This window comes from Leucopleurus acutus (genome assembly GCF_964270905.1).
Source record: "Leucopleurus acutus genome assembly, chromosome: 6".
NCBI lineage: Eukaryota > Metazoa > Chordata > Mammalia > Artiodactyla > Delphinidae > Leucopleurus > Leucopleurus acutus.
In genome coordinates this window covers 63,115,623-63,141,071 of record NC_139149.1, presented here as the reverse complement: position 1 = coordinate 63,141,071, position 25,449 = coordinate 63,115,623, and the positions used below count along the sequence as shown (strand labels likewise).

Genomic DNA, 25,449 nt, shown 5'->3' with positions numbered 1-25,449 from the left:
AATTCATTCATTAGCTCTAGTAGTTTTCTGGTAGCCTCTTTAGGATTCTTTATGTATAGTATCATGTCATCTGCAAACTGTGATATTGGCTCTTTTTATTTTGAAATAGTGTTCAAAAATAAGTTTGGTAGTGAAGATGTTTATGTATATGGTAAAGAGTGGGACAGACAGGGTTAAACCTGGTTGAAGGAAAGTGGGAAAAATGGGGAGAATTTGAGTTGAAAACAGCTAGTAGAAACCTGTTGGCTCGAATTAAACACTAATCTTCTGTTTTGGCATTTCTGATTTGAAGCAAGCACAAGGGCTCAGGTCTGTCTAATTGAAGTTTTCTTGGGGTTTGGAGTGTGGTACATTTCAAAATTAAATACTTTATTTCTTAGTCCTTATTATTAAATTGTTTTCAGAATTATTGTCTTATTTGTCTGAGTTAAGGATGCTGCAGGATTTTTTAGGTTTCAGTGGATGATTTGCCTAAAAGTTGGTCTGACTAATCCCAGGGTATTTAACAGTGATCAAGTCACTTCTGAAAGTTTCCTGGAATCTCTTGTTGCACACCCGGGTATAGCAGGACAGATTTACTAAATGCAGTATTCAACCTGCTTCCTTCACCAATGGCTGTATGTTTATTTTAAGTTTACTGTAAAATGGAGAACAGGGCTTCCCTGGTGGCGCAGTGGTTGAGAGTCCCCCTGCCGATGCAGGGGACACAGGTTCGTGCCCCGGTCCGGGAAGATCCCATATGCCGCGGAGCGGCTGGGCCCGTGAGCCATGGCCGCTGAGCCTGCGCGTCCGGAGTCTGTGCTCCGCAACGGGAGAGGCCACAACAGTGAGAGGCCCGCGTCCTGCAAAAAAAAAAAAAAAAAAAAAATGGAGAACAGAGTTTATATTTTGATAATAAGATTTCTAGGAGTTTTAAAAATGTAATTACCACCTGCTTTTAAATATGCTCCAACAAACATTTATTAAAGAGGCTCTAAGATACAGGCCAAGACTTCTTTCATTGATACTGGTATGTTTTCTGGAAATGAAAGCAAAACATATATTCAAATGTATAACGTTCCCAAAAAGTGTTAGAAAAAATACAAATGGTGTTCTTACAGTAACTTTCCCCGCCAAGACAAAACAAGATTGCTAAACAAAATCCTATCTTGCCTAAAGTAGGAATTTTCTCTGGGTCAGCCCCTCCCACAGTAAACACTTTTTAACTATTAGTACGAAGAATTTTAGGAACACTGAGGATAGGAAGCACTTTAACATATCGTTTTTATGGTATATGTCCTGTAACACCTGTGTATCACAGAGCCTTATATATGAAAATCTTCCTCTGTGTGTAAGCATGTAAGTTTATTTGGCCCAAACTCTGGTAGAGGTGAAGACAAACCCGGGACGTAAGAAGTATTTAGAGCACCAAATTCATCTTTCAAAGACCCTGTTGATAATTGAGAGTCACTGTAATCCATCAACAGCCTGTATTCTGGTTTTTTAGTTGTTTATTTTTTTGGTCATGCCGCAAGGCTTGCTGGGACCTTCCCTGACCAGGGATTGAACCCAGGCCACGGCAGTGAAAGCCCAGAATCCTAACCACTAGACCATCAGGGAACTCCCAACAGCCTGTATCCTGAAGGATTAAAAAAATTCCCTGGCAATGCTAAATTAGTCATTCCGTTTCTCACAAACTTGGAAATTGAAACTTTGGGGCCTTTGATATCGGCAGCGTACTGATGAGATCCAAACTCTCCATTGCTTTTCTTCAAATCAGAGAAGAATGGTTGGGTAAGAGAAGAAAACTATCAGATCATTTGGCTTTGAAGCCTTCTTCTGAACTTAGAGTTTTTATTTTGTGCATTAGGCAATTCTCTAATTGCTTTTTAAAATCTCTGATACTTGTCTTATGTATGTATCTATGTTTTTTTCCTCTACAGCTAGATTGTAATTCCTTGGGAGCTGGGCATAGAATTTATATTTCTCTCCTCTTTTAAACAGCTTTATGAGATGTAATCCGCATACTATACAGTCCACTCATTTAAAATGGACAGTTCAGTGACTGAGTGTATTCAGAGTAGTACAGCCATCATCACAATCAATTTTAGAACATTTTCATCACCCCAAAAAGAAACCCATATCCATTAGCAGTCATCACACCCCATTTCCCCCAAACTCCCTTAGTTCCTGGTAAGCACTCATTATTCTCTCTTTCTATGGATTTGTCTCCTGGATATTTTATATAAATGGAATCATAGCATGTGTGGTTCTCTGTGACTGGCTTCTTTCACTTAACATGTTTACACAGTTTGACCATATTGTAGCATATAGCAGGACTTTGTACTTCTTACTGCCAAATACTATTCCATTATATGGATACACCACATTTTATTTACCCACTTATCAGTTCATGGACGTTTGGGTTGTTTCTACTTTATGAATATATTTTTGTTCCCTGTGGTAATGGTTCTTAAAATTCACTGTATATTAGAGTCACCATCAGTATTTAAAATACTGATGCCCAGGCCTTACCACCTCATTACATTAACATCTCTGGGGGTGGGACCCAGGCATCAATATCTTTTCAAGCTTTGGAAGGAATTCCTTTGTGCAATTAGGTTTGAGAACCAGTACCCTAGAGAAGCTGGCACAGTGCTTGGTACCCATGAAAGGTATTTATATTTATAGAGTGATTTAGAAAATCTGGTTAGGATGTTGCTTAATTCATGAAAGGAAGTGTTCTTATATTTGATCACTGACCTTCACAGCCTTAAGATTAATACCTAAATCTGGGAGATGCGTTTAAGATGCCTGATGAATGTTTGAACTTCAGTAAATATAATTTGAGCTCTTTAATCCCTCATGGAGATTTGGGTGATAATTTTGTCATCAAAAGGTTTTCCCCAAGTGGGTTAGTAGAAGTGTGTTTGGTCAGGAGTGTGGCGAGTGATAACCTGCAGCGTAGATTATTTGGCAATCACGTAGAAAAGGCAGTGAGGACCAATGCAGGGCACTGGGGAGGCTGGAGAGCTTGGAGGCCAGGACCCAACACTGCCTCCTAGAGGAAGCTCTGAGCTCTGCATTCCTGGGCCTCTATCTTCCTCCATTAAAAAACAAAAAACTTAACACCTACAAGGCCACTTTTAGCAACTCAGCTTTTTGATTCTCTGTATATGCTTGGCAAAGTCAACTTTATATTCTGACCACAGTGGTTATCGTTTGTACTTAACCTGGATGGTTTCTGGTTTACACTTTGGAAACTGGGGCTAACTTCTGAAGTGTGTGTGTGTGTGTGTGTGTGTGTGTGTGTGTGTTGCACTAAACTCGAGGGTGTGGCTCAGTGCCTTCTGAAGCTGCCTCAGCCCTGCCCTGCAGACAGGGTGGGAACAGGGCCAGCAGGGCGTGGGCGCCCCGAGCCAGCTGTGACCTCTCTCCAGTGTTGCCAGGCCCATCTTTGTGTGGCCCAGGTCCAGTCTTCCCCCGGCCATCACGTGATGGGGGGTACATCTAGTCTGCCCTCAGGAAGCTGCCTGCTTTTCTAATTCTAGTCATCAGTAGTTTGAAATTCTTTTAACCTGTCCCTCCTATTATTGTTTTAAGATTAAAAAAACAGTCCTGTTCTTTCGCTTGTTTTGTGCTGAATGATGTACCTATGTGTTTAAAGTACCTGTTAACGGTATTTGCAGTGCATGCTTGTATTTCAGTGAATCATTCTTCGCATTAAATGCCCTTTCCCTTTTCTGGATGTAGCCGATGTTGGGGTGGGTTAGTGCCCACTCCCGATTCTGTTTGGGAGGCAGGGACAGTATTAACTGTGTTTGTAAGGGGCCTGCTGATAAACGGTATAGAAATTGGCTTTACTCCAGACTTGACGTTCTTGTGTGTGCTCTGCTTCAGCACAGAACTGTATGGATTACACGGATGCAGAACCCAGCCTATCCCCCGGCAATTCTAAGGGATTAGAATACAGGGAGCAATGATTGATCAGGTTCTGAGGCCTTCTGTGAACAGGGGTGTGACCCAAGGTGGACGTGCACTGCTTCTCCAGGTGCCTGAGGGTTGGCTTATTAAGAACCTGTGCTTTTTGCTGGTGGGTTTTACAGTCCTGGAGCCAGGGAGTCTTGCTGCTGTGGCTAGAGCGTGTTGAAGAACGATGAATTTTTTTGACCTAGCCAAAAAAATAAAATCAAATTCTTTTAATCATTACAATCCTGGTAATGAAAACCACCAAAAATAAAAACTATCATTTTTTTTCTTGTAATAGAAAAAATTGCCAGTTTTTGAAGAAGTTATTTTGTTCTTGGTACTTCTCAATGAAACGTTTAAAATGTATATTGAGAAACCAACCCCAGAGGACAGGGGTGGGGCTGGTGTGCTTAGTGCTACCCCCAGCTTGTATGTTCTTTCTCTGCTGGTTCCCAAGCTGAGACGAGGCCAAGAATGAGAACCAGACTGTGGGTTCAGGTTCTTTCTTCTCCAGAGACAGAGGTTCACCCTCTGCTAGAAACTTCTTTACCAGGCTGCACGTTTGGGAGAATCCTTGGGGCAGTGGACTGAGAGTGGGGAGATTCCAGGTAACCTTCCACTTGGAAAAAGGGTTCTAGAAGTAAAGGGGGAGAGGTTGGGAGGAAAAGGAAAACTAGTTTAAAGGATTCATTTAATGAACCCAGGAGGAATGTAGCTTTTTGGTCTCTTCTGTACCACTTCGATTTGCTCCTCGACATGCAGCTTGTACTTAGGTCCTTCATGTGAGAAAAGGGAAAGCATTTTGGGGAGTATTTACTTGTGCTGTGTTTATACTCATTATCTTTAGTTCTTTTAACAGCCCTGTTAAGGTACGTTTTGTCATTATTGAGAAAACTCTTTGGAGAGGTTAAGAAGCAGTCCAGAGTTCGGTTTAGGAACTGGAAAGCACATGAGGTATTTTAAGCAGAAGGATTTTATATAGGAAATTAATTATATAGGTGATGGGAGAGCCGAGAAACCAGACAGACAACCCAGAGATTAGCAGCCTCTGGAAACCACTTGCCAGCCCTAGAGCTGGAGGGGCAGAGAGAGGAGGTGGAATACCAGGGCCTCACTGGCCCTCCCGCAGGTGGACCAAGTGAGGAGCTGGGGCCACTGAGAGAGGGGCTCTGCCTCCTACCATCCAGCGTCCCCCGCTCCTCTCGCAGACCCCTGCTGGAATATAGCTGGAAGCCATATAGCAAGGGAGCCTGGGGATGGATGGGGAAGGGATCTGGGGGCCGTGGGCAAATGACCAAAGCAGTCACATAGCTGGTAAGAGCTAGAGCTGGCACTGGAGCATTCTCTGCCATCAGAGTCCTTGCGCTTTTCTCCAAACCATCTTCTTTTCAGGAATCTTTGACCAGACATGATGCTTTGCCTTTGGGGCACTTGGCACACCTGCTTGGGGGCAAGTTGCATGGGAATCCTATTAGACCGCAGTGCCTACTTGATTCTGACTTGCATGGCACATTTTATGCTATATATTTCTTCTGGTTAGCAGAGCGCACATATGTGACCACAGAGTGATTCAATAATAATGAAATGTTAGGAATTCCTCTCAAGAGTGCGCGGATGGAGATTCCCTTAGGGGAGTTCCCAGATTCGATAAGCATCCCCACTATTGGTAGGTTCTGTGCCCCCTTCCCCCATGAGGTGCCCCTGGGATGCCAGGGCAGGATTGATTATATACGGAAGTTTTTGGTGTTGCTGAAGGACTTGGGCCTCTGGGTCTTGAACTTGGGGGGAGGTTCAGAAAGGAGGAAAAGCATCTTAAGAAGAGCTGGGGGAACATCTCTTCTATTGATCCTGAAAAATAAAGCCTTTTCTCCCCAGAGAGATGTGGGTAAAAACGACCCCCCTTTCCTCTGTCCCTGTGGGACTCTTGGAAACCTGCGGCTCCGGAGCACATGGCATTGCCCTGTGCTACAGGTTTCCAAAGTTCACTTGATAACAGCACCGTTGTGCCATCAGGTTTCAGTGACCGGTGTGTGTGCTGGCAGAGCGAATAATGGAGGCGGAGGGAACAATTACTCTTTCATTTTTGTTCACATTACCGACTCTCTTGCATTACCAACTCGCTTGCAACGTTGTAAAGAGAACCAACCTTTGAATGTTACAAGACATCAGGATACAGGCAACTGGCAATTTCAGGGGGAAGAAAAAGGGAAAAAACTAACATTTACTGAACAGCTGCTAGTACTGTACTAGGTCCTGGACATGTTCCCTCTTACTTGATCTTGACAATAAAGCTATGGTGATGGCGGCTGTTACCCCCTTTTTACAGACTAGGAAACCTGTTCAGAGAGGTAAAGTAACTTGTCCATGGCCATGCCACTCTCGATGGCAGAACAGGGATTTAGAAAGTCCGTAATCACTGCTCTCCCTTCCTTTCTTTCTTTCCTTCCTTGTCTGATGACTGTGGGTGTTTGGTTAGATGCTAAAGAATGAGGGGCTCCTTTACAGAGATTCATTAAGACAGTGTCTCTACCTCAAGGAGCTCCCTCAGTGTTCCTCAAAGAGGGTACCGCTGGCAAAGGGGCTGGACTTCTCTTTGGAATGGGGGGTTGTCCCACATTACAGGGTATTTAGCTTCACTGTGACGACCAGAAAGGGTCGCCCTCCCCTGTCCCGACACCATTCCAATTGCTTCTAGGTGGTGGTCCCAGCCCCAGTGGAACCACTGTGATGCAGTGACTTCCAGAGACAGTTTGAAGCCGGGATATTACTGTTTGTTCTCAGGAAACCTCAGGATATTCCTTGTTCTTTGCAGGGTAGCCCACCATCTCCTCCGATGGCAGCCTGTTCATACCTCTTATTCTAAACCAGAAGGGGATAGTGGGAGAGAGAACACAGAACGTGATGAAAACTCTAGAAACCAGAGGGACCAAGTACACTTCATTTACTCAGGTAGAGTGTCTCCTTCAGATCCTTTAACACAGAGCAGTTTTATTTGACCTGGTGATTGTTACCGCTGCTATTTACCATTTTTCCAGCCTATAGCTGCAGGGAACTAGTCCTAAAAAGATAAGCTAAACATTATTTTAAATTTCAGGGTGAAGTTAAAAGTCATATGCCACACCTCTCTGGGTCTTGACTGCCTTTTCTACCGGGTACTTTTTGAAGAAGTTTGGGTACTGAGGACAGATAGTAAGGGAAGCTATAGAGTAGCTGAAGAGGTTGAGCTATTCTGGTGATAGATTGATGCTTTAGAAACAAAGTCTAGAATAGGGAGGAAAGTGAGGTTGCCCACTTTCTTGTCCTTTTCCTGACAATCAGCCTGAGGGAAATAGCTCGTGTCCTCTATGAAAATACAGTTAATCCGCATTTATATTGACTAATTGTTATATTATCCAGATTACAAAATTCCTTAATGGGTATTTGAAAATACTATCACATTTGTTGTCTCAAAAGATCAGTTTTATTGTTAACCTGAAGTAATGTGCATTTATGATTCTTAAGGTATAATATTTTGTTTTTAGTAGAGTACCCAAAGAAAAATTTGAATGAAGTTAAATAATTTTTCTATGACTCGTAGTTGGGCTATAACTGATACTAAACATGATACCTTTATTAAGTAATTAGAATTCTTTAACCCCCCAGACACCTTAGGTACACAGTGAAAATGCTGAGTTCTAAGCCTAAATGTAACTTATTCATTCCACAAGTATTATTAGGTATTAACACGCCCTAGGGAACTTTCGGGGCATGAAGTTGTTTTAATCTTCTAAGATAGATAATGTAGCAAATATATTATCCTCCTTGAAGGACATTTGCTTCTCAAATTACCCCTTCTCCTAATTAATCAGTCCCTTTGTTCTTTGTACACCTGGATTATAGGGCATGTTTCATATCATAATGAGTATAAATTACATCTCCATCTCCCCTGCTTAAGGTATGACTTCCTCTAGGATAGGGACTATGTTTTTGTCATTTTTGTAATTCTGGTGGCTCGCACCATGCCTGGTGCTTATTTAATAGCACTCGCTCAGCAGATGTGAGAGCGAATCCATTACTGCCCTCTTGGAACTTGGTATATATACAAGTGATATTCATTGGTGATATATGACAGCGCAGAGGAGAAAATGTCACTTCCAGCTGGGGTGCTCAGAGAGGACGTCCTGGAGGAGGTAGCAGTCTATCTAGATTTTTTAAGCTGGTAGGATTCCTCTTGGCTCAGCTTCACTTGGAAGCTGGAGGAAGGGTACAGGCGTGATCTGGCCTGTGGCGGCATATAGGGTCACTCGGGGTGAAAAGGTTAATGTGGGGCTGGCTGAACGGGGCCTTCGGTGCCCATGCGTGGCGTTTCACGTTTATCTAAGGCATTTGGAAATCATGGGAGGTTTTGGAAAGGGCAAGACACATGAGCTGGATGTGGACAGGAAGTTATTATGGCCCATGCATCAGAAGATGGGCAGGTGTCGGCAGAGATGCTGAGGGGCTCTGGCTGTGGTGCAGGTGTGGCTTCGTCGCCTTGGCATCACCAGTGCAGTATTGAAGATCTGTAACTGTCACTCTGATCTGTACCACCTTTGTTAGCCATTTAAGAAGAAATTTTTTAAGCTCCCTTTTTCAAGGAGGGAGTAGATTTTTCTCCTATTGGCACCATTGTGAAACCATCTGTGCTCAAGATTGCAGGTCCTGCTGTTCCTGGGTTTTAACAGAAACTCATCGCCAGGGTATTCACTCCATTGGTGAAAGGAGAGGAAGAACGAGCCAGAAGTTGCCGGTTTGCTTTTAGGATGAATTGTTTTCTTCTCTGTGGTGGCACAGGGAGAGTTTCTCTCTTCCTGACCTCCGCTAAGATCCTTTTGCTCTCACCGTCTTCCTTCAGCTGGGACCATCTCATCCTTGGCTTCCGGCCTCAGTGATTAGCAAAATTCACCCAAGAGAGAAAAAACAGACAATATCCTCTCTTTCCTGTCCCAGAAAAGAGGCTTTGCTTGTAAGCCCTGAGCTAACAGATGTGGGTATCTAGCAGTGTTGGGGAAGGCAGCCGCAGTCTCTCAGGCTCTTCCACATGCCGGCCAGGTGCCAGGTGCTTTCACACACTGATTTTTGTCCTGTGTACTCCTTACTCCGCCCTGTGAGGTAAGGAGCCTTATCCCTGACTTATAGGGAGAGAATCGAGGCCCAGAGAGCTTGAATGAGTGATAATACAGTGGGATGTGCCTTGGCTTTATCATCATTAGGTGTGGGTGATAGGTATGTCACAGCATTCTTAGGATTAAGTAAGAACTGGGCACAAGATCTAGCATACAACAGCTGGTGGCTGTGATGATTATTATCATAATTATACATTTTCTTTGTCAGGAATGTTTGAATATGTGGCATCTGAGATTTCCTTGGCCCACTTGAAAAAAAAAAATCCCTCCTTGAATTCTGGTAATCCATGCCCCTTTTCACTCTTCGCTATAAGCTTCATATTCTCCTGTGGCGTGTCCTGGTCTCATGTCAGGACCTGATTGTTGTGGAGACAGAAAACCAATCAATGGCAAGGCCTTACGTGTGCCCTGTCTCCTCTGTGGGATCCTCCAGCTTGTCTGCTGGATCCCCTACTTATGTGGATTGAAGAGCCATCTCTTTGAACCCCATGCCAGACACACTCCTTCACTGGTAGCAGAATTTCTTACTCTGGGGTTCTGGGCCTAGAGATGGGGCAGTGTCCACAGGCAGGTTGTATGAACAGAAAAAGCTGGTGGTGGGGGGGTGGGGGGAAATGTGTTAGTGGAAGGCTAAACGCAGCCTTCCTGAGCTGACCCCTGTGGCCTTGCCCTCTTCCCAGCCCCAGCCCATCTTTTAGTCTTTAAAGACTAAAGTATTTCTTCTGTAATAACTACCTCTAAGTAACTCTTTAGAAAGGCAGAGTGGTGAAGGGAAAGACCTTCTATAAGACCCATGGGGGAGATGACACAGCTGAAAACTTTTTACACCCACTGCCCTTCGGTGTTGCCATGTGATGTCTGATGTAAATACATCAGGAGCTCACCTTCTATTTTTTGTATAGTGGTTAGACCCAGAAGCCTCAGAATTAGATGCTTCTCATGTTCCTTTGACATCTGCAACAGGTGTTGAACTTATTAATAGCATTAATACCTCACCCCTGGCTTGTCTTCTGTATTTTTAAGTGGCATTCACATACCTTTTTCCCACATGAAAAACAGTTCTGTGAGGACAGGTATGATGTCTCGGTTTTTCCTTACAGCCCAGAGCTCTCTGTACAGCTAGTCAGCAGCAGAGCCCTGGCAGGACTGCACTGTGCAGCCTCCTTAAAGAGGCCTCGGGTATTCTGAGTAAGAGCCTCTGTTATGTGAGTTCTTCTGTAATATAAACGGTGTGGATCTTAATACCACCTTCCTTGCCAATTGGTGTGAGTACAAGTGAGCTTATGGGCACAAGTGCCTGGAAGAGTCTTGAGCACATAGAAAGCGCACAGTAAATGCACTTACTGTTATTATTGTTAGATTGTGTCATACTTACCTTTACCTGGATTTAGCATGTTGGCACTGTGATCTTTTGTTTTCAAATCTTAATGTAAAGGCTCACCAGGTAGCCATTGTCCTTACATATTTATTTAGTGGGTTAATTGAAAAGATTCACCTTAAGGAAAGTAAAAGATTCCTGTACTGATTTTTTAAAAAATAAGTTTATTTATTTATTTTTGTCTGCGTTGGGTCCTTGCTGCCGCGTGCGAGCCCTCTCCAGTTGCATAGAGCTGGGGCCCCTTCTGGCCGTGGTGCCCGGGCCTCTCATTGCGGTGGTTTCCCCTGTTGCGGAGCACGGGCTCCAGGTGTGCGGGCTTCAGTAGTTGTGGCGCATGGGCTTAGTTGTTCTGCCGCATGCAGGATCTTCCAGGACCAGGGCTCAAACGCATGTCCCCTGCGTTGGCAGGCGGATTCTTAACCACCACGCCACCAGGGAAGCCCCTTCTATACTGATTTTAAGAGAATGAAATGTGGTATATATACTTATCAATTACTTTTTAAGAGGTCCAAATTGCTGCCTGGCAGTTGGTGACAACAGTGGATACTGTGCATGTTCAAATGTATACATTTGAAGCAGTTGAAATGTCATTTCCAGACTCAGGGTTAATTCATATCCTTAGTTGGAACAGAGAGTATTTTCCTAGCACCTAAGCCCCTTATTTCTACCCATTCTTCATATGCCCTTTGCAATAATCTGGTAATTGTGTGGCCTCTGAACCAGACATTGCTCATTAACATCAGGGTGATCCCCTGTGGTCCTTATGAGCCCTCTTAGTAACTTAAGACTCACACTGTCACTTTCAGGTCATTGAAGTAGCTTTTTGCAAATAATTGCTAACAGTATAAATACTGCCTAGTGTCCTTTGGAAGGGTTAATGTTACGGTGTTGCGAAACAGAGGAGTTTGGTTCATTAGAATTCCCCCCTCAGGAGTGTGGAGGACTCACTCTGTAGGTCCCCAGAGCTGCACTGTCACTTGCCATTGGTCACTTTTGACCACTTGAAATGGGGCTGGTGTAACTGAGGATCTGCATTTTTAATCTTAATGAATTATTAAAAATTTAAGACAGAAGCAGGATAAGATATTTTTCTGTTGAATATAAATTTATTCTGGGGGGACAGCATTTCATGTGATGCCTTCAGGTGAGATTTGTTATGTATGTTGAGTGTTTTGTCACTTCTAATAGCTCGTTAATAATTGAAACATTTGGGTTACATGATAGAATAATTTTTTGACATGGGTGAAATAAATATATTGTTTACATTAAATTCACTTTTTTTTAGTAAGGCTACTAAAATTGTTTAAATTACACATGTGGGGCTTCCCTGGTGGCGCAGTGGTTGAGAGTCCGCCTGCCGATGCAGGGGACACGGGTTCGTGCCCCGGTCTGGGAGGGTCCCACGTGCCGCGGAGCGGCTGGGCCCATGAGCCATGGCCACTGAGCCTGCGTGTCCGGAGCCTGTGCTCCTCAACGGGTGAGGCCACAACGGTGAGAGGCCCGCATACAGAAAAAAAAAAAAAAATTACACATGTGGCTTGCATTAGATTTCTACTGGAAAGTACTGCTTTAGAGCATCTGTTATAGGTAGATGAAATTAGCTTGTTTTAAAGTTCAAAATTAGTTTTCAGACTTGTATTTTTGACTTTTTATAATCAGAGGTGTTTAGAGGAAGGAATCTTAGGAGTCACTTAACCCAACCCTGTCCTTCAGCAGATGGAGAAACTGAGGTTAAAAGTTACTGTAACATGGCATGCCCTAATTCTAGACGGGTACTGAACTTAATGTTCTTTATAGCCTATTGCTTTGGGTCCTCGGTTTACTTGGCATTGGAAACATGGTGGGCGTCAGGGCTGCAAAGAGCTTCCACGAGATCCAGACCAAAGAAAAGGCCTTTAAAAAGAAATTATTTTAGGCACTGAGAGAAAGGAATTTTTGTGCTGTGCCTACCAGTAGACAGGGTGATTGATTCCATGTTTGACATGTATTTTTGTTGGGCAGTATAATGATACTTTCATGGGGAATAGTAATAAGGTACAAATAATACCCACACTTTGTGTGATCATTTACTTTAGAAAACTCCATACATCTGGCTTTCATATTTTAATTTAGAGAGTTCTTTTCCCAAAGCCAGAGATTTTAAACCAGACCCATAGCTTTTGCCCTTGAGAAAAAGACTGAGAGCTTGACTTCATGTGTTTATTGTTTAGGTAGGTTGCCTGAGATCATTCGGTAAAAGTTTAGGCCTGTTTTATGGTATTGTTTTCTTATTAACAAAACTGACTTAAAGGAAGAAGCCACCAACAACTGCAATGGGCACCCTTAGAGCAAACCAGAATTTTATTTCTATTTTGAGGCATAGAGGAGGAAAGGGAGGCATTGCGAGTTATTAAATGGTGATTTGATTTATGGGTCTGTCCGTCAGGTTTAGAGAGGGCTGCTTCTGCTACAGATGCAGCTGACAAGCTGGGCAACCTTTGATATTTAACCTTTCTGAACCTGTTTCTTCATCCCACTGATCTTCACACAGAGTAGCATGAAGATTAAATGATACAGTCATGCAAGTGAAAGTATTTTGTGCTCCGAAAGCACTGCAAATGGAAGGACTGGTGTCTTGAGGGCTTCCTTTCTCCAAGGAGTTGTAGAACTATTTCTGAGGTCACACTTGGTCTTGGTGAGGCCTTGGATGAGTCAGTCACGTTTGGAATGTGCATTTAGTGGGTCCAAGGCTTTGACCCCATGATTTGGGAGTTCTCAGGGGTCCACTTTAATTTTTTAAATTTTTTTTAGACTTTTGCTCTTGGTAGTGGAGACGATCTGCCTGAAGTAAGGGTTAGAACTGGGAGGCTCTTAGCCCTATTGTATTGAGCATGGACACAGACCACCCAGGATTTAGAGATTAGGAGTAGGGAAAGGAAAGTTCTCTGCAGAAACTTCAGTCAGGTGACAGAGTTTTATAGGCCATTAATTTGGCTGCAGGGTCGAATGCCATACAACAGTTTTGTAAACGTCTGTTTTCAAAATAATTCCTAGTATTTCATGAATTTAAGGAATAGAAATTGCAATAGGGGGACTTCCCTGGTGGTCCAGTAGTTAAGACTCTGCACTCCCAGTGTAGGGGGCCTGGGTTCTACCCCTGGTCGGGGAACTAGATCCTGCATGCATGCTGCAACTAAGAGTCCACATGCCATAACTAGGGGTTCACATACTGCAACGAAGATCCCGTGTGTCACAATGAAGATCCTGAGTGCCGCAACTAAGACCCGGCGCAGCCAAATAAATGAATGCGTGCGTGCATGCAATAGGAAAGTCTAGTTTGAAATCTAATTTGTGTTAGTTGACCAGATGCCCCCTCCTGGGTTCTGCTCAGTCAAATGAGACCTAGGGCCATTTACCCATTTAGCATCTCTGGGCCCTGGGATTCTCATTTGTAAACCTGGGGTTTGGTGTGTGGTCTGCAAGATCACTGTCAGCTCCCCTTAGTCAATTGTGTGTTCAATGTAATTTAATGGCCAACAGACATATATTTCTGAGAGACACATCCCTAGACAAGGATGCCTTTTCCTGGTCTTTAGAGAGCTGGTGGATGGGTCAGCCTGGCTGAACCTGCTTTTTCTTTTATAGATTATACTCCATTTAAAGTTATAAAATATTGGTTATATTCCTTGTGCTGTACATTGCATCTTTGTATCTTATTTATTTTATACCTAGTAGTTTGTTACTTCTTAATTCTCTTCTCCCCCAGGCCTCTCTTCACTGGTAACCACTAGTTTGTTCTCTGTATCTGTGAGTCTGTTTCTGTTTTGCTATAGTCATTTGTTTTATTTTTTAGATTCCTTATATAAAATGAAAACATAACAGTATTTGTCTTTCTCTATTGGAGTTATTTCAGCAAGCATTAATACCTCCAGGTCCATCCATGCTGTTGCAAATGGCAAAATTGCATTCTTTGTGGCTAATATTCCATTGTATATATAAACCACATCTTCTTTAAACATTCATCTCTTGATGGACACTTTGGTTGCTTCCATATCTTGGCTGTTGTAAACAACACTGCAGTGAACATCAGAGTGCATATATCTTTTCAAATTATTTCAATTATTTCAAATTTAAATTATTTTGTTTTCTTCAGACATATGCCCAGGTGTGGATTTGCTAGATCATATGGTAGTTCCATTTTTAATTGGACTTGGTTTTTCTTTGGAGTTTACCTTGCCTGTTAGAAGGGCTGAGGTTGCTGATTTTGCCTGTTTCACCTGTTGAGACTTTGCCTAGCCTCTGTCTATCTGTGTGCACCGTGGCCTTTACATTTCTTGCCCCTGCAGATGTTTTACCAGCTCCAAAGGCACCAACCAAGGTTACCTTGGCTGGACATAGACTGGTGATTAAACAAATGCTGTTTGCCGGACAACTGATTGTATGTATGTACAGTATATTCTCTTCTTTAGTCTTAATTTTGTTATCTTTAAAAATAGTGGGAGGGCTGATTTTGAAATGATTCTGGAATTAATATAGGAGACCTTGTATCAACAATTACAATGTATTTATTGAGTGGGTACCACGTGCCAATATGCCGCAAGGTGTGAAGGACACATGAGTGGGGAACAGAGTGGGGAAATGAGCATTTCTCATTGCTGGTGGGGTGTAAAAGGTACAGCCTCTGTGGAGAGCTGTTTGGCAATATGTATCATAAATAAAAATGCATATACTCTTTGACCAGCAATTCCACTTCTAAGTATCTATCCCACAGATAATCCTCACACATTCGTGAAATGATTTATGTACAAAGGTAGCCATTATAGCATCATTTGTAATAGCAAAAGATTAGGAATAACTTAAAAGCCCAATGAGGGGCTGATTAAGTAATTACTAAATAATATAGTACATCCTCATAATGAAATACTACTCAGCCATTAAAAATAATGGAACAACTCTAGGCCCTGATATAGAACCATCTCTAAAATAAATAGGGAGAAATAAGTGTGGAACATTATGATTATATGCTACTTGTATGTGTGCCTACGGGTGTGTATTTAATAGAATATCTTCCTAAGAACACAGAAAACTGATGCCAATGGTTGCCTTGGGGAAGGATAACTGGGAGATTACTTTTGCAACTTTTAAATTTTATACTATGTACATCTACCATCTATTAAGAAAAGACATTGTTGGGCTTCCCTGGTGGTGCAGTGGCTGAGAATCTGCCTGCTAGTGCAGGGGGACATGGGTTCGAGCCCTGGTTCGGGAAGATCCCACATGCTGCAGAGCAGCTAAGCCTGTGTGCCACAACTACTGAGCCTGCGCTGTAGAGCCCACGAGCCACAACTACTGAAGCCCACGCACCTAGAGCCCGTGCTCCGCAACAAGAGAAGCCACCGCAAGGAGAAGCCCGCGCACCGCAACCAGGAGTAGCCCCTGCTCGCCGCAACTAGAGAAAAGCCCATGCACAGCAACAAAGACCCAATGCAGCCAGAAACAATAAATAAATAAAATAATAATAAATAAGTTAAAAAAAAAAGACATTGTCATGCCTTGAAGGAGTTTGCAGTTTAGTCAGACCAGATAACATAAGATATACAAAGTACGGGGTAAATATTGGCTTTATGGGAAGATTTAAATGCTAAGCTCTGTGTGTGCCGTTGACTGTATTTGCCCTGAGTCATCAGGAAGGGTGGGTCTGAGCTTCAGCAGAGCCAGCTTCCAAGCCTTAGCGTCCCACCTGGGGCTAAAGCAGTTTGCAGCCTTTGTCCTGCAGTGGTGGGAAGAGCCCACAGGCTCAGAATCAGTTCTTGGTTGGGGTCCTGGCTCTGCCACTTGCCAAGCATGCAATTTGGGGCAGGGATGCTCGAGGCCCAAAGCCTAATTGTGCTCATTCGTAGATGAAGATAAGCCACCTCCCCCTTGCTCTGCAGTGAACACCCCTGCAAACCATGAAGTGCTCGGCAAATGCCAGCTCAAATAGAAGCTGCGAGGCACCTGCAGACTGGCAAGCTGGGGCCAGAGGTGCAAATTGAAACAGTGAAGCAAAAATGTATCTTTTTCCCCCTCTGCCAAATAAGTTGGCAGGATTTGTAAAATTAGAAAAGTAGACCATAGTAGTTTTGGAATCCTTGATCTCTGACCTTGGGGCAAGTCATTTCATCCTCTAGACCTGTTTCCCCATTTGAAAAATGGAAGGGGCTGTGAGTCCTCTGGGCCCCTCCAGTCGCAGCGTTCTGTGACAGTGTGGCATTAGCAGTAATTCCCATCTCAGCTGAGATGAGTCATACTGACCGAAAAGTCCACATGTGAGGAGGAAGTCTCTGAGAATTTTCCTCGTGCTGGAGGATCTGAGCCTCTGGGGGGAAACGGGGAGGCGTGGGGGGATTGCTGCCACCAGAGGGGAGACCAAGAAAGCAGAGTGAGTGGAGATGGGTTGTTTGTGTTCTCCACTCCAAAACCTCCTTTGCTTTCAGATAGTCATGTGGACTAGATGTTTGGAAAAACCCGGCTTACCCCTTGTTTAAGCGGGTGGGATGTTCATGCAGTTGTGACTGGCGTACTTAAGTCAGTTGTCACTCCTGTGAGGTCTTTCTGTGCAGTTTAGTGACACTTCCTCTGTGCTGCCTTGGCTCCTACATGTTTCTCCTTGAGTCTCTAAACTGAGATCAGAGACTGTCCTCTGTTTATGTCTGTGTCCCCAGCACCTAGCGCAGTTCCTGGCACCTGAATGGCGAGCTATATGCATGTAGTAGATGGGTTGCTGGATTAATGATCCATTTAGGGTAGTATGGACACTAAATCTTGTTAATCTTGACCACCACCTTTATTATAACTATCACCATTCGGAAGTGATCTTTTAGCTATTAGTATGAAATATTTCATACTCAAAAATTTCACACTAAAAAAGAAATTAAAGACCCCCCCCTTTGGAAAGTATTTTAACAGGATGCACAAAAAAGAAAAAAGTCTAAATGTTTTAGAGTCTTTCTATATTACAATATATAATACATATGTATCTAAAATTCATCACTGCCACCACCAGCACAGGCAACACAGGTCTTTGGCTACCGGCAAGAAACAGCAGGCCTGGGTGACTGTCCCAATTCTTAGCTTTTAAAGCTTAATTGTAGGCAGTTAAATCTGAAAAGGAGCTTTAAGATAGAAATAAATAATTTCTGTTTACAAATGCAGGATCCACAGAGGGTGAAGGATCACTGAGGAAGTTCAGAAGTGGCAGTAAAGAGCCCCAGTAGTTCCAGTGTGCTAGGGTACTGCCCTCCCTCATGGGGGCTGCCCTTTAGGAGGAGGGGCAGGAGGGTGAGCAAACAGGGCTGTTTGAGCTCAAGGTAGACATCTGACGACCTGGTTAGTCCACGCTAGGTTAGTTTCAGTGTATGTTAGGTAAAGTGAGTTAGGGAGTTAGAGCCAGTGCACCTGAAGGTTATATTGGTAAGATGTGTGTGTGTGTTTTACTGTAGACTCATTCTAATAGTGATGGAAGACCGTGTCACAAAGTTCCTTTCATGTGCAGAGGACAGCATCCAGGACTGAATACATTCATGGCTTCTTCAAAATGGGGAAGAGATGAGAAAAAACATGTTCTGAAGTTTGCTCATCTAACCAAGCCATTCTCTTGACATAGTGACTGACCCTTGCATAAGCCCTTTGATTGAGGCCCAGCAGCAGCATCCTGCTTAAATACAGACAACCAGAAATTAACTCTGCTGGCATCCAGATATGAAACTTCCCATGGGAAAGTTGGATCCATCCACTTTTCGTAGCAGTAGCCTCACCTGCTATTTTGGAAATTAACTGTCCTTTATGATTTATTTTTGGCCAAACACATGTGCCTCTTGAGAAAATAGTCCAAGTTCCTAGTCTGTTCACTTTCCAGTTTTGCTGTTATCTTTGCATCATGCTTTACAGTGTACAGACAAGCGTAATGGGTGAGAGTTCCAGTAAACTGGCTGGATCACATTTCTTAGATTGAGTCATTGCTGAGAAACTTGTTTGTGAACAGGAAGCAGCCCATGAAAATGTCTGTACACAGTAACAAGCTGGACTGTGAGGAAACTGGACCATTTTTTAGCTGAAAGACAAAAGGGTAGAAGGATGCATCTGTGATCCAGGGAATAGCAAATTTGTGATCTAGAATTTGTTTTTTTAAAATTTATTTTTTTGGCTGCGTTGGGTCTTCGTTACTGTGCTCGGGCTTTCGAGCGGGGGCGAGTGGGGGCTACTCTTCGTTGTGGTGCGTGGGCTTCTCATTGCCGTGGCTTCTCTTGTTGCAGAGCACAGGCTCTAGGTGTGTGGGCTCAGTAGTTGTGGCTCGCGGGCTCTAGAGCACAGGCTCAGTAGTTGTGGCGCACGGGCTTAGTTGCTCCACAGCATGTGGGATCTTCCCGGACCAGGGCTCAAACCCGTGTCCCCTGCATTGGCAGGCAGATTCTTGACCACTGCGCCACTAGGGAAGTCCCTAGAGTTTTAACTTGTTGAATAATTCATGTCTTGATGTGTGTTTGAGATTTTTTATGCTGTTAAAAATTGCTAGTTATTTTAATGAGAACCTACTGTATAGCACAAGGAACTCTACTCAGTGCTCCGTGGTGACCTAAATGGGAAGGAAATCCAAAAAGGAGGGGATATATGTATACTTCTAGCTGATTGACTTTGCTGTACAGCAGAAACTAACACAACATTGTAAAGCAACTATACTCCAATAAAAATAAATTAAAAAACAAAGCAAAACAAAAAGAATTGCTAGTTATTGAAGATTGAGGAAATAATCCCTGGTAAATTTTCTCGAGAAGGAAAACTTGGATTAGTGGTAACTTTTACCTGTTAGGAGTCTCTGCTGACATAGAAACTGGTTGCTAGGCCAGTTATTTTTAAAAATGGAGCTGTAGTTAACACAGATTAACCCAGTGACATTTACACTTGGCCTAGGTGGCTGTAAGTCCCCTTCCATCTCTAACATTCTGTGATTCTATATAAATATGTTTTTTTGTGATCTTTGTTTTTTATCACCTGCTCCATAATTATTACAGCAATATATTCAGAAGTTAGCAAATCAGTCCAGTAGCCTCAAGAAAAGTACCTGAATGTGGGCAGACTATAGAGAATAACCTGTCATCTCATCTGCCTTCTCTAGAAGTCTGAGAAAACAGTTGGCCTTGTCTTGTGTATCTTCTTGTAATGAAGCAGGAGAGAAGTAAATAGGCAGATAAATATTTATGAAATAGAATAGTCATCAGTGAGATGTATTTTAAAAACACACCTGCTTTGGTGTCATTTTACTTTAGGAGTAAGGATTGTGACTGCAGAGTAGAGCCTTGTGAATCAAGGAGATCTTTGTTGTTGTTCAATCAATTCTTCAGAATTCGAGCATGCCCTCAGTTGTTTTTGTACTTTCCTATACCTCTTAATTTGGTTTATACTTCAACGGACAGTAGGATGAGATTCATGTTCCATCCGGTTTTGCCCAAAAACATTTGAGCAGCTTCTATGGAAAAAAATATTAAACCAGATTTAGCTTTTAGGTGAATAATATAACCACCTGGGCATAATATAAAGACTGAAATGTATGAAAGAAAAGCAATTTAGACTCTGAATGCCAGTAGTTAATATTTGGATGGAGAGATTGATTTCAGGAGAATAAACTTTAAAAGAAGATTTATTATTTTCTTATTGGAAATACATGATTTTAAGAAGGAATCTGTATAAAGCAATTATACCCCAATAAAGATGTAAAAAAAATAAAAAATTTAAAAAAAGGAATCACTTGAGACATTGTCTTAACACTTATACTGTAAAATTGGAAGTGAGGATCAGTTTTCATTGTCTGTTTACAAAGTTAGTTATCTGTGCAATTTTTTAAAAAAGTTTATTGGTGAAATTTGTTTTTAGAAGAAACCTCCCACCACCTTCCCGTCATCCTCTGGACAAAACAGAGGATGGGAGAGGGCAGGTAGGGAAAGGGGTTGGGAGGTGCAAGCTTCATTTATACATTTGAATGTATATGATAAAAACCATTTTATTTTTCATTTCAAATACTTTTCTAAAGCCTTAGTTTACTGAATTGCTTTAATTTAGGAAGAGATGATATCTTTACTTTATCTTTTCTGATTTGGGGGGATCATCTGAGCATGATAAATGCTTGTTTGTTCAAAGCACTAAAATTGGCTTGCAAAAGACGTATTATTATGGGATTATGGTTCAAGGGCCTTCTTCTGTTTATCCTGGAACAAAGACATTTGTTTTAAAGTGGTACGAGTTAATAGTCCAACTTCAGATTTCCCATAAAATGCGTAACAGATTACCCAGATGGCAAATGATGATATATATATAGAGAGAGACATTTTCAATATGACTGTTTCCATTGGGCCAGATGGTGATTTAACGTGAATTGTCAAACATTTACGTTCTTATTAAATTGCCTTATTTTGTCGAAGCCAAGCTAGCAACATAACGTGGAATACACTCAGGAATTGCAAAAGGACAACAACAAAAATTCAGACACCAAGTATGTCAGACGGCATTTGCTCCATATGGCATGTGAAGGCTCACAGCCAGTGCCTGTGTTGCCCTTGGGAAGCTTAAGGAAGTACCTGTTGAAATGCCACACATTTCCTCTCCCTCCCCAGACCCTTTTTATCTGCCCTCTTGCAGGGCAGCCATGCTTCCTCAGTGCCTCAGGTTGAAGTGTGGGAGAGCAGTTTAATTCTTCCACTGGCATTGTCCTTCCATACTGTCCGTTTTGTTATGGGCACCACCCCAGCTATTTCCTCTTAGATGGTTCGGGAATTTTGCAGAGAGATGGGTCATTTGTGGAGTAAGTCATGTGCCCAGTCACAGGGCTCCTTCAAGACAGCTCACTGCCTGAGGTCAGCACAGAACACAGTCCTGGGCCTGCAGGGCTCCCCACCAGTGAGTCGTGGGTCAACAAACTTCTGCTGTTCTCATTTTCAACATAAAGCTTTGAATATTTCATGTAATATCAAATCGCTGCAGGTTTGTTCTTCCAAAACTTATGTGAAAATCTGAGTAACACAGTATATGATATATCAAGGCCATGACAAGCAACCCCTTGTTACTGAATTCTGAATTTGATCAGAACATCTGTGTTAAAGGAATTCAAAGTGGTTAAAACTCAGCTTTTTTTTTTTTTTTAAGCAGATGTGTTCTTTCAGAGACCTTGCATGGCAAGATTAAACATTCTATAAAAATAAACTTAAAAATGAAAACCTCTGAGAACACTTTGAAACCTGTTTTGGTCTATTATCTCATTGAAGGCTGCCCAGCCTTCATTAAGAACAATTAGATGTTGTCACTTGAAATATCTTTTGGTGGCATTCCTGGTGGAGCCGGTCAGCTCTGGCTGTAGGAGCCCCTCCACCTCCCAGGGTCCAGCATTGTTTCAGATCAGATAACAAGAACAGGTGCTCAGGAGCGGATCCAAATGACATTTTGTGTTTTATTTTTCCTGTTTGTTGATGAGGATCCATCAATGTGTCCTTGTCTAATTATGTTATGGGAAATTTTAAAACATTGAATTGGTTTGGAGCTGTGCATTGAAGGGTAGTCATGTCAGGAATCGAGAGGGTGTTGTGTGTGTACATAAAATTTACATAAAAGTGTATGTTATTTACAACACACGATTCACATGCCTAGTGGTCAATTTCAGACCTTCCCTGAGGAGGAACCAAGTAGCTTTATGGCTGAGTGTTGTTTCAAGGCTCCCACTACAGTTCCGTCTGTAACTTCATTATCCTTTGGCCTGGAGCTTGGTCTCACTTACAGCAAGTAGTAGGGCCCATCCTACTTCTTGTTGGGATGCATAACAACACTTACATATACTTTACATTTATAGAGAAATTTCTTCTACATTTCATTTGATCCACCAACATCCGTATGGTAGGGGTAGGATGGAACAATTATACTAAATTTATAGCTAAAACACCTAAACCCACTCAAGACATCTGATGGGGAGGAAAGGGGGGAAAAGGAAAGAACAGAGTTGTATCAACTCTTGGTGTGATTGCCACTGACAATTTTAGAGTAAATGACATTAGAAATTTTCTTCCCACCCATAGTTCTGGGTTCTAGGAATACTTTGGACTAGTCATATTTATGAGGTGTTTCCAACATAAATTCTTCAGTGCTCTTTCAGTTCTTCCATGAAAAAGTCAAAACTGAGTACTGGTTTTTATCCTGGGATCTCTGAACAAGGAGAAGCCCCAGGCCTAGGGCAGTCTGGGGAAGTGAGGGCAGATGTGGCAGACTGACCCCCAGGTGCAGGGACAAGTATTTGGGTTTCTCTATTGTTGACCTTCTGAAGAGCTCAATGTACTTTCCGTGTCAGTTTTTGAGAGAGGTGGCTACAGGTACTGCTTATTTTATAGAGAAACTAGAGTTCAATTGAGATAGCATGAGTATGCATTTCCTTAATTTTTAGTGCTAGCATTTAGTAGTGAACACCCTGAACGAGACTTAGCACCTTGGTCGTTAGCTCCAGTTTGGAGAATGGCCCAGACAGGATACTCAGCTGTAGCTAGATTCCCTCAGAAGATATGGCCCAACCTAATTAGAATTTTAAAGTAGGTTTCTCTATATCTTGGGCCTTTCTCTTTTCACATGACCCTTGTGTAAACATGTCTATTAAAGTGGAAACAAATTATTTTTAAAATGGAAATTCTCATGTTTTATTTTAGTGGGGAGCCCCCTGAGAAGATAGCCACGTATGACTGAATGCTCTACGATTCCTATTTTGTTGCTTGTGGCGAGGAAAATAATCCAGGTGACATTTGCTCAATCCAGTCTTTTGAAGTGGTGATGGCCACTTCTTCCCACCACCAATACGTCAAGGCAAAGTCTACATATACAACAATGGATTTTATTTCCTGCCCCACTTAGGAACCACTGTCCAGTGATCAGACTTCGTATTTTTAGTGTGGGCTAGTGGTTAAAAATCAGGAGTCCAGGATTGGCTCATATTGTACTCATGCCTGGGTATATATCCCTGTCCTGGCACTTTATCGTAGTACGTCTTCTTTCTAAGCTTCAATATACTTATCTGTAAAATAGGGATACATGTCCTCTTTATGTGGTTTTGAGGGTTGGTTTGTGTATATCTGAAGTACTTAGAACAATGCTTGGCATATATAGAAAGCCCTTAATAGATGTTGGCTTACAAACAGGTATACCCTAGCCAGTTCTGAAGAGCTACAGATACTGCTTTAATTATACCTACTGTGTGTGCTTTGTACTAAAAGTTATACTGTTCAAAGCTAGAGTAATGAACCTCATGAGCAGGGTTTCATAGCATTTAAGATTCTAACACCAACTTTCAATCAAGGCTAGAGGTGGCCTCTACTATCCAGTTAGCTGGGCTGCCTCTAGGCTGGGTGGTCTGTGCTTGTACTTTGTTGGGTGAAATAGCCTGACTGCTCAGTGAAGCAACAGCCATGTTGTTTTTTGTCCTTTGGAGGCTGAAAGTAGTAGAGCCGTAAATGCACTGGGCAGCCCAGTGCTGCCAACTGCTGTCTGAACCGCAATACAAAGTTTGATGTCTGTACACACTGTGTCTGCTGGCCTTCAGATCCCAATTCCCTTTCTCTGTCAGTTTTTCCAGTCTCCATCTCATTATTTTCAACACAGATGATTTGTTAAATGGAAACTGATTTACATTTCCTACCTGTTCAGACTTTTACAAAAACTAAAGTTGTAAATCAGAAAAATTGCTTTTGACACATGTGTGGTTAGGAAAATATGGATATGGTAACCTAAGCCTAGCCTTGTAATATAAATCAAAATAACCATTCCCTCATTGTACAATTCTCCCCATACCTTAGAACATATTACCTTCCATTTTTCCCTAGAGCCACCTTTTTTTGGTTTGTGTTATTAAGAGGGTTATTTACGATTTCTCAGGAGTGAGCCTAGTGGGCACTACCCCTTTCCCAGTTCTTTTGGCAATCTCTTGCTTCACCCACACAAGATTACCATTTGCTAGGACTTGAATTTACTAATTTGTTCATACCTCAGGAGCTAAAACTCAAGTCAAGAGGAAACTGTTTTGGGGCTTCCCTGGTGGCACAGTGTTGAGAATCCGCCTGCCAATGCAGGGGACACGGGTTTGATCCCTGGTCCGGGAAGATCCCGCATGCCGCAGAGCAACTAAGCCCATGAGCCACAACTACTGAGCCTGTGTGCCGCATCTACTGAAGCCCACGTGCCTAGAGCCCGTGCTCGGCAATGAGAAGCCACCGCAACGAGAAGCCCGCGCACCGCAACGAAGAGTAGCCCCCGCTCACCGCAACTAGAGAAAGCCCGCATGCAGCAACGAAGACCCAACTCAGCCAAAAATAAATAAATAAAATAAATTTATTAAAAAAAAAAAGAGGAAACTTTTAATAAGTAACCACAGACACAGAAGTAGCGAGAAATGATGGGGAAAAGATAATCCACTATAGCGAAGACCAAATGAAAGGTGATATTTCACAACTGCTAGGTTGACAGTTTAACTTGGGTTTTTTTTTTCCCCTGTAAACTGCTATTTGCTAAGCAAGTTTAGGGAAAAATTCCACATGCTCAATCATGTTTTCCAAACTCCACTTCTCATAATAAACCATTGGCTTGGAGTGCTTGCTCTAATTTCTCTATTCCATTAAACAAGTGTGGGAGTTCTTTTAATTCAAGAATGTTAATGTGCAACATTTGTTACTTTGTTGTTAGTGACCTCTACCATCACCCAAATTGTTAATAATCCAAGTAATAAGTGATTACATTGGATAGCTGTTTGTAGCTGATTTAAAAAAAAAAAAAAGATACATACGTTGAATAGAATTAACTGTGTCCTTCCAGAACTTTGGATCTGTGTTCCCATTCAGATTTTATTTGTAATCTCCCTACCCCCCACCATCAGCAATGGCATAATGTAAATTATGTGGTATCTGCCATTTTAAAACTATTTTAACCATGGTCTCTCTCCTTCCTTTT

The 25,449-nt window shown here is 42.4% G+C and overlaps 1 protein-coding gene across 7 annotated transcripts in view; it reads left to right on the top strand.

Moving 5' to 3' along the window:
- NFE2L2 (NFE2 like bZIP transcription factor 2) overlaps positions 1-25,449 on the top strand; it is a 76,538-nt gene that overhangs the window by 47,117 nt on the left and 3,972 nt on the right. The window contains exon 2 of one of the 7 annotated variants that reach the window (XM_082841171.1): positions 23,163-23,248. The exons of 4 other annotated variants lie outside the window; for them this stretch is intronic. In XM_082841171.1, the coding sequence (XP_082697297.1) occupies positions 23,192-23,248 (57 nt within the window). In that variant the 5' untranslated portion in view covers positions 23,163-23,191. Of the gene's footprint in view, positions 1-3,293; positions 6,898-16,869; positions 24,941-25,449 lie in introns of those variants that run through there. 2 more of the 7 variants (XM_082841172.1, XM_082841174.1) reach the window with 2 other exon arrangements.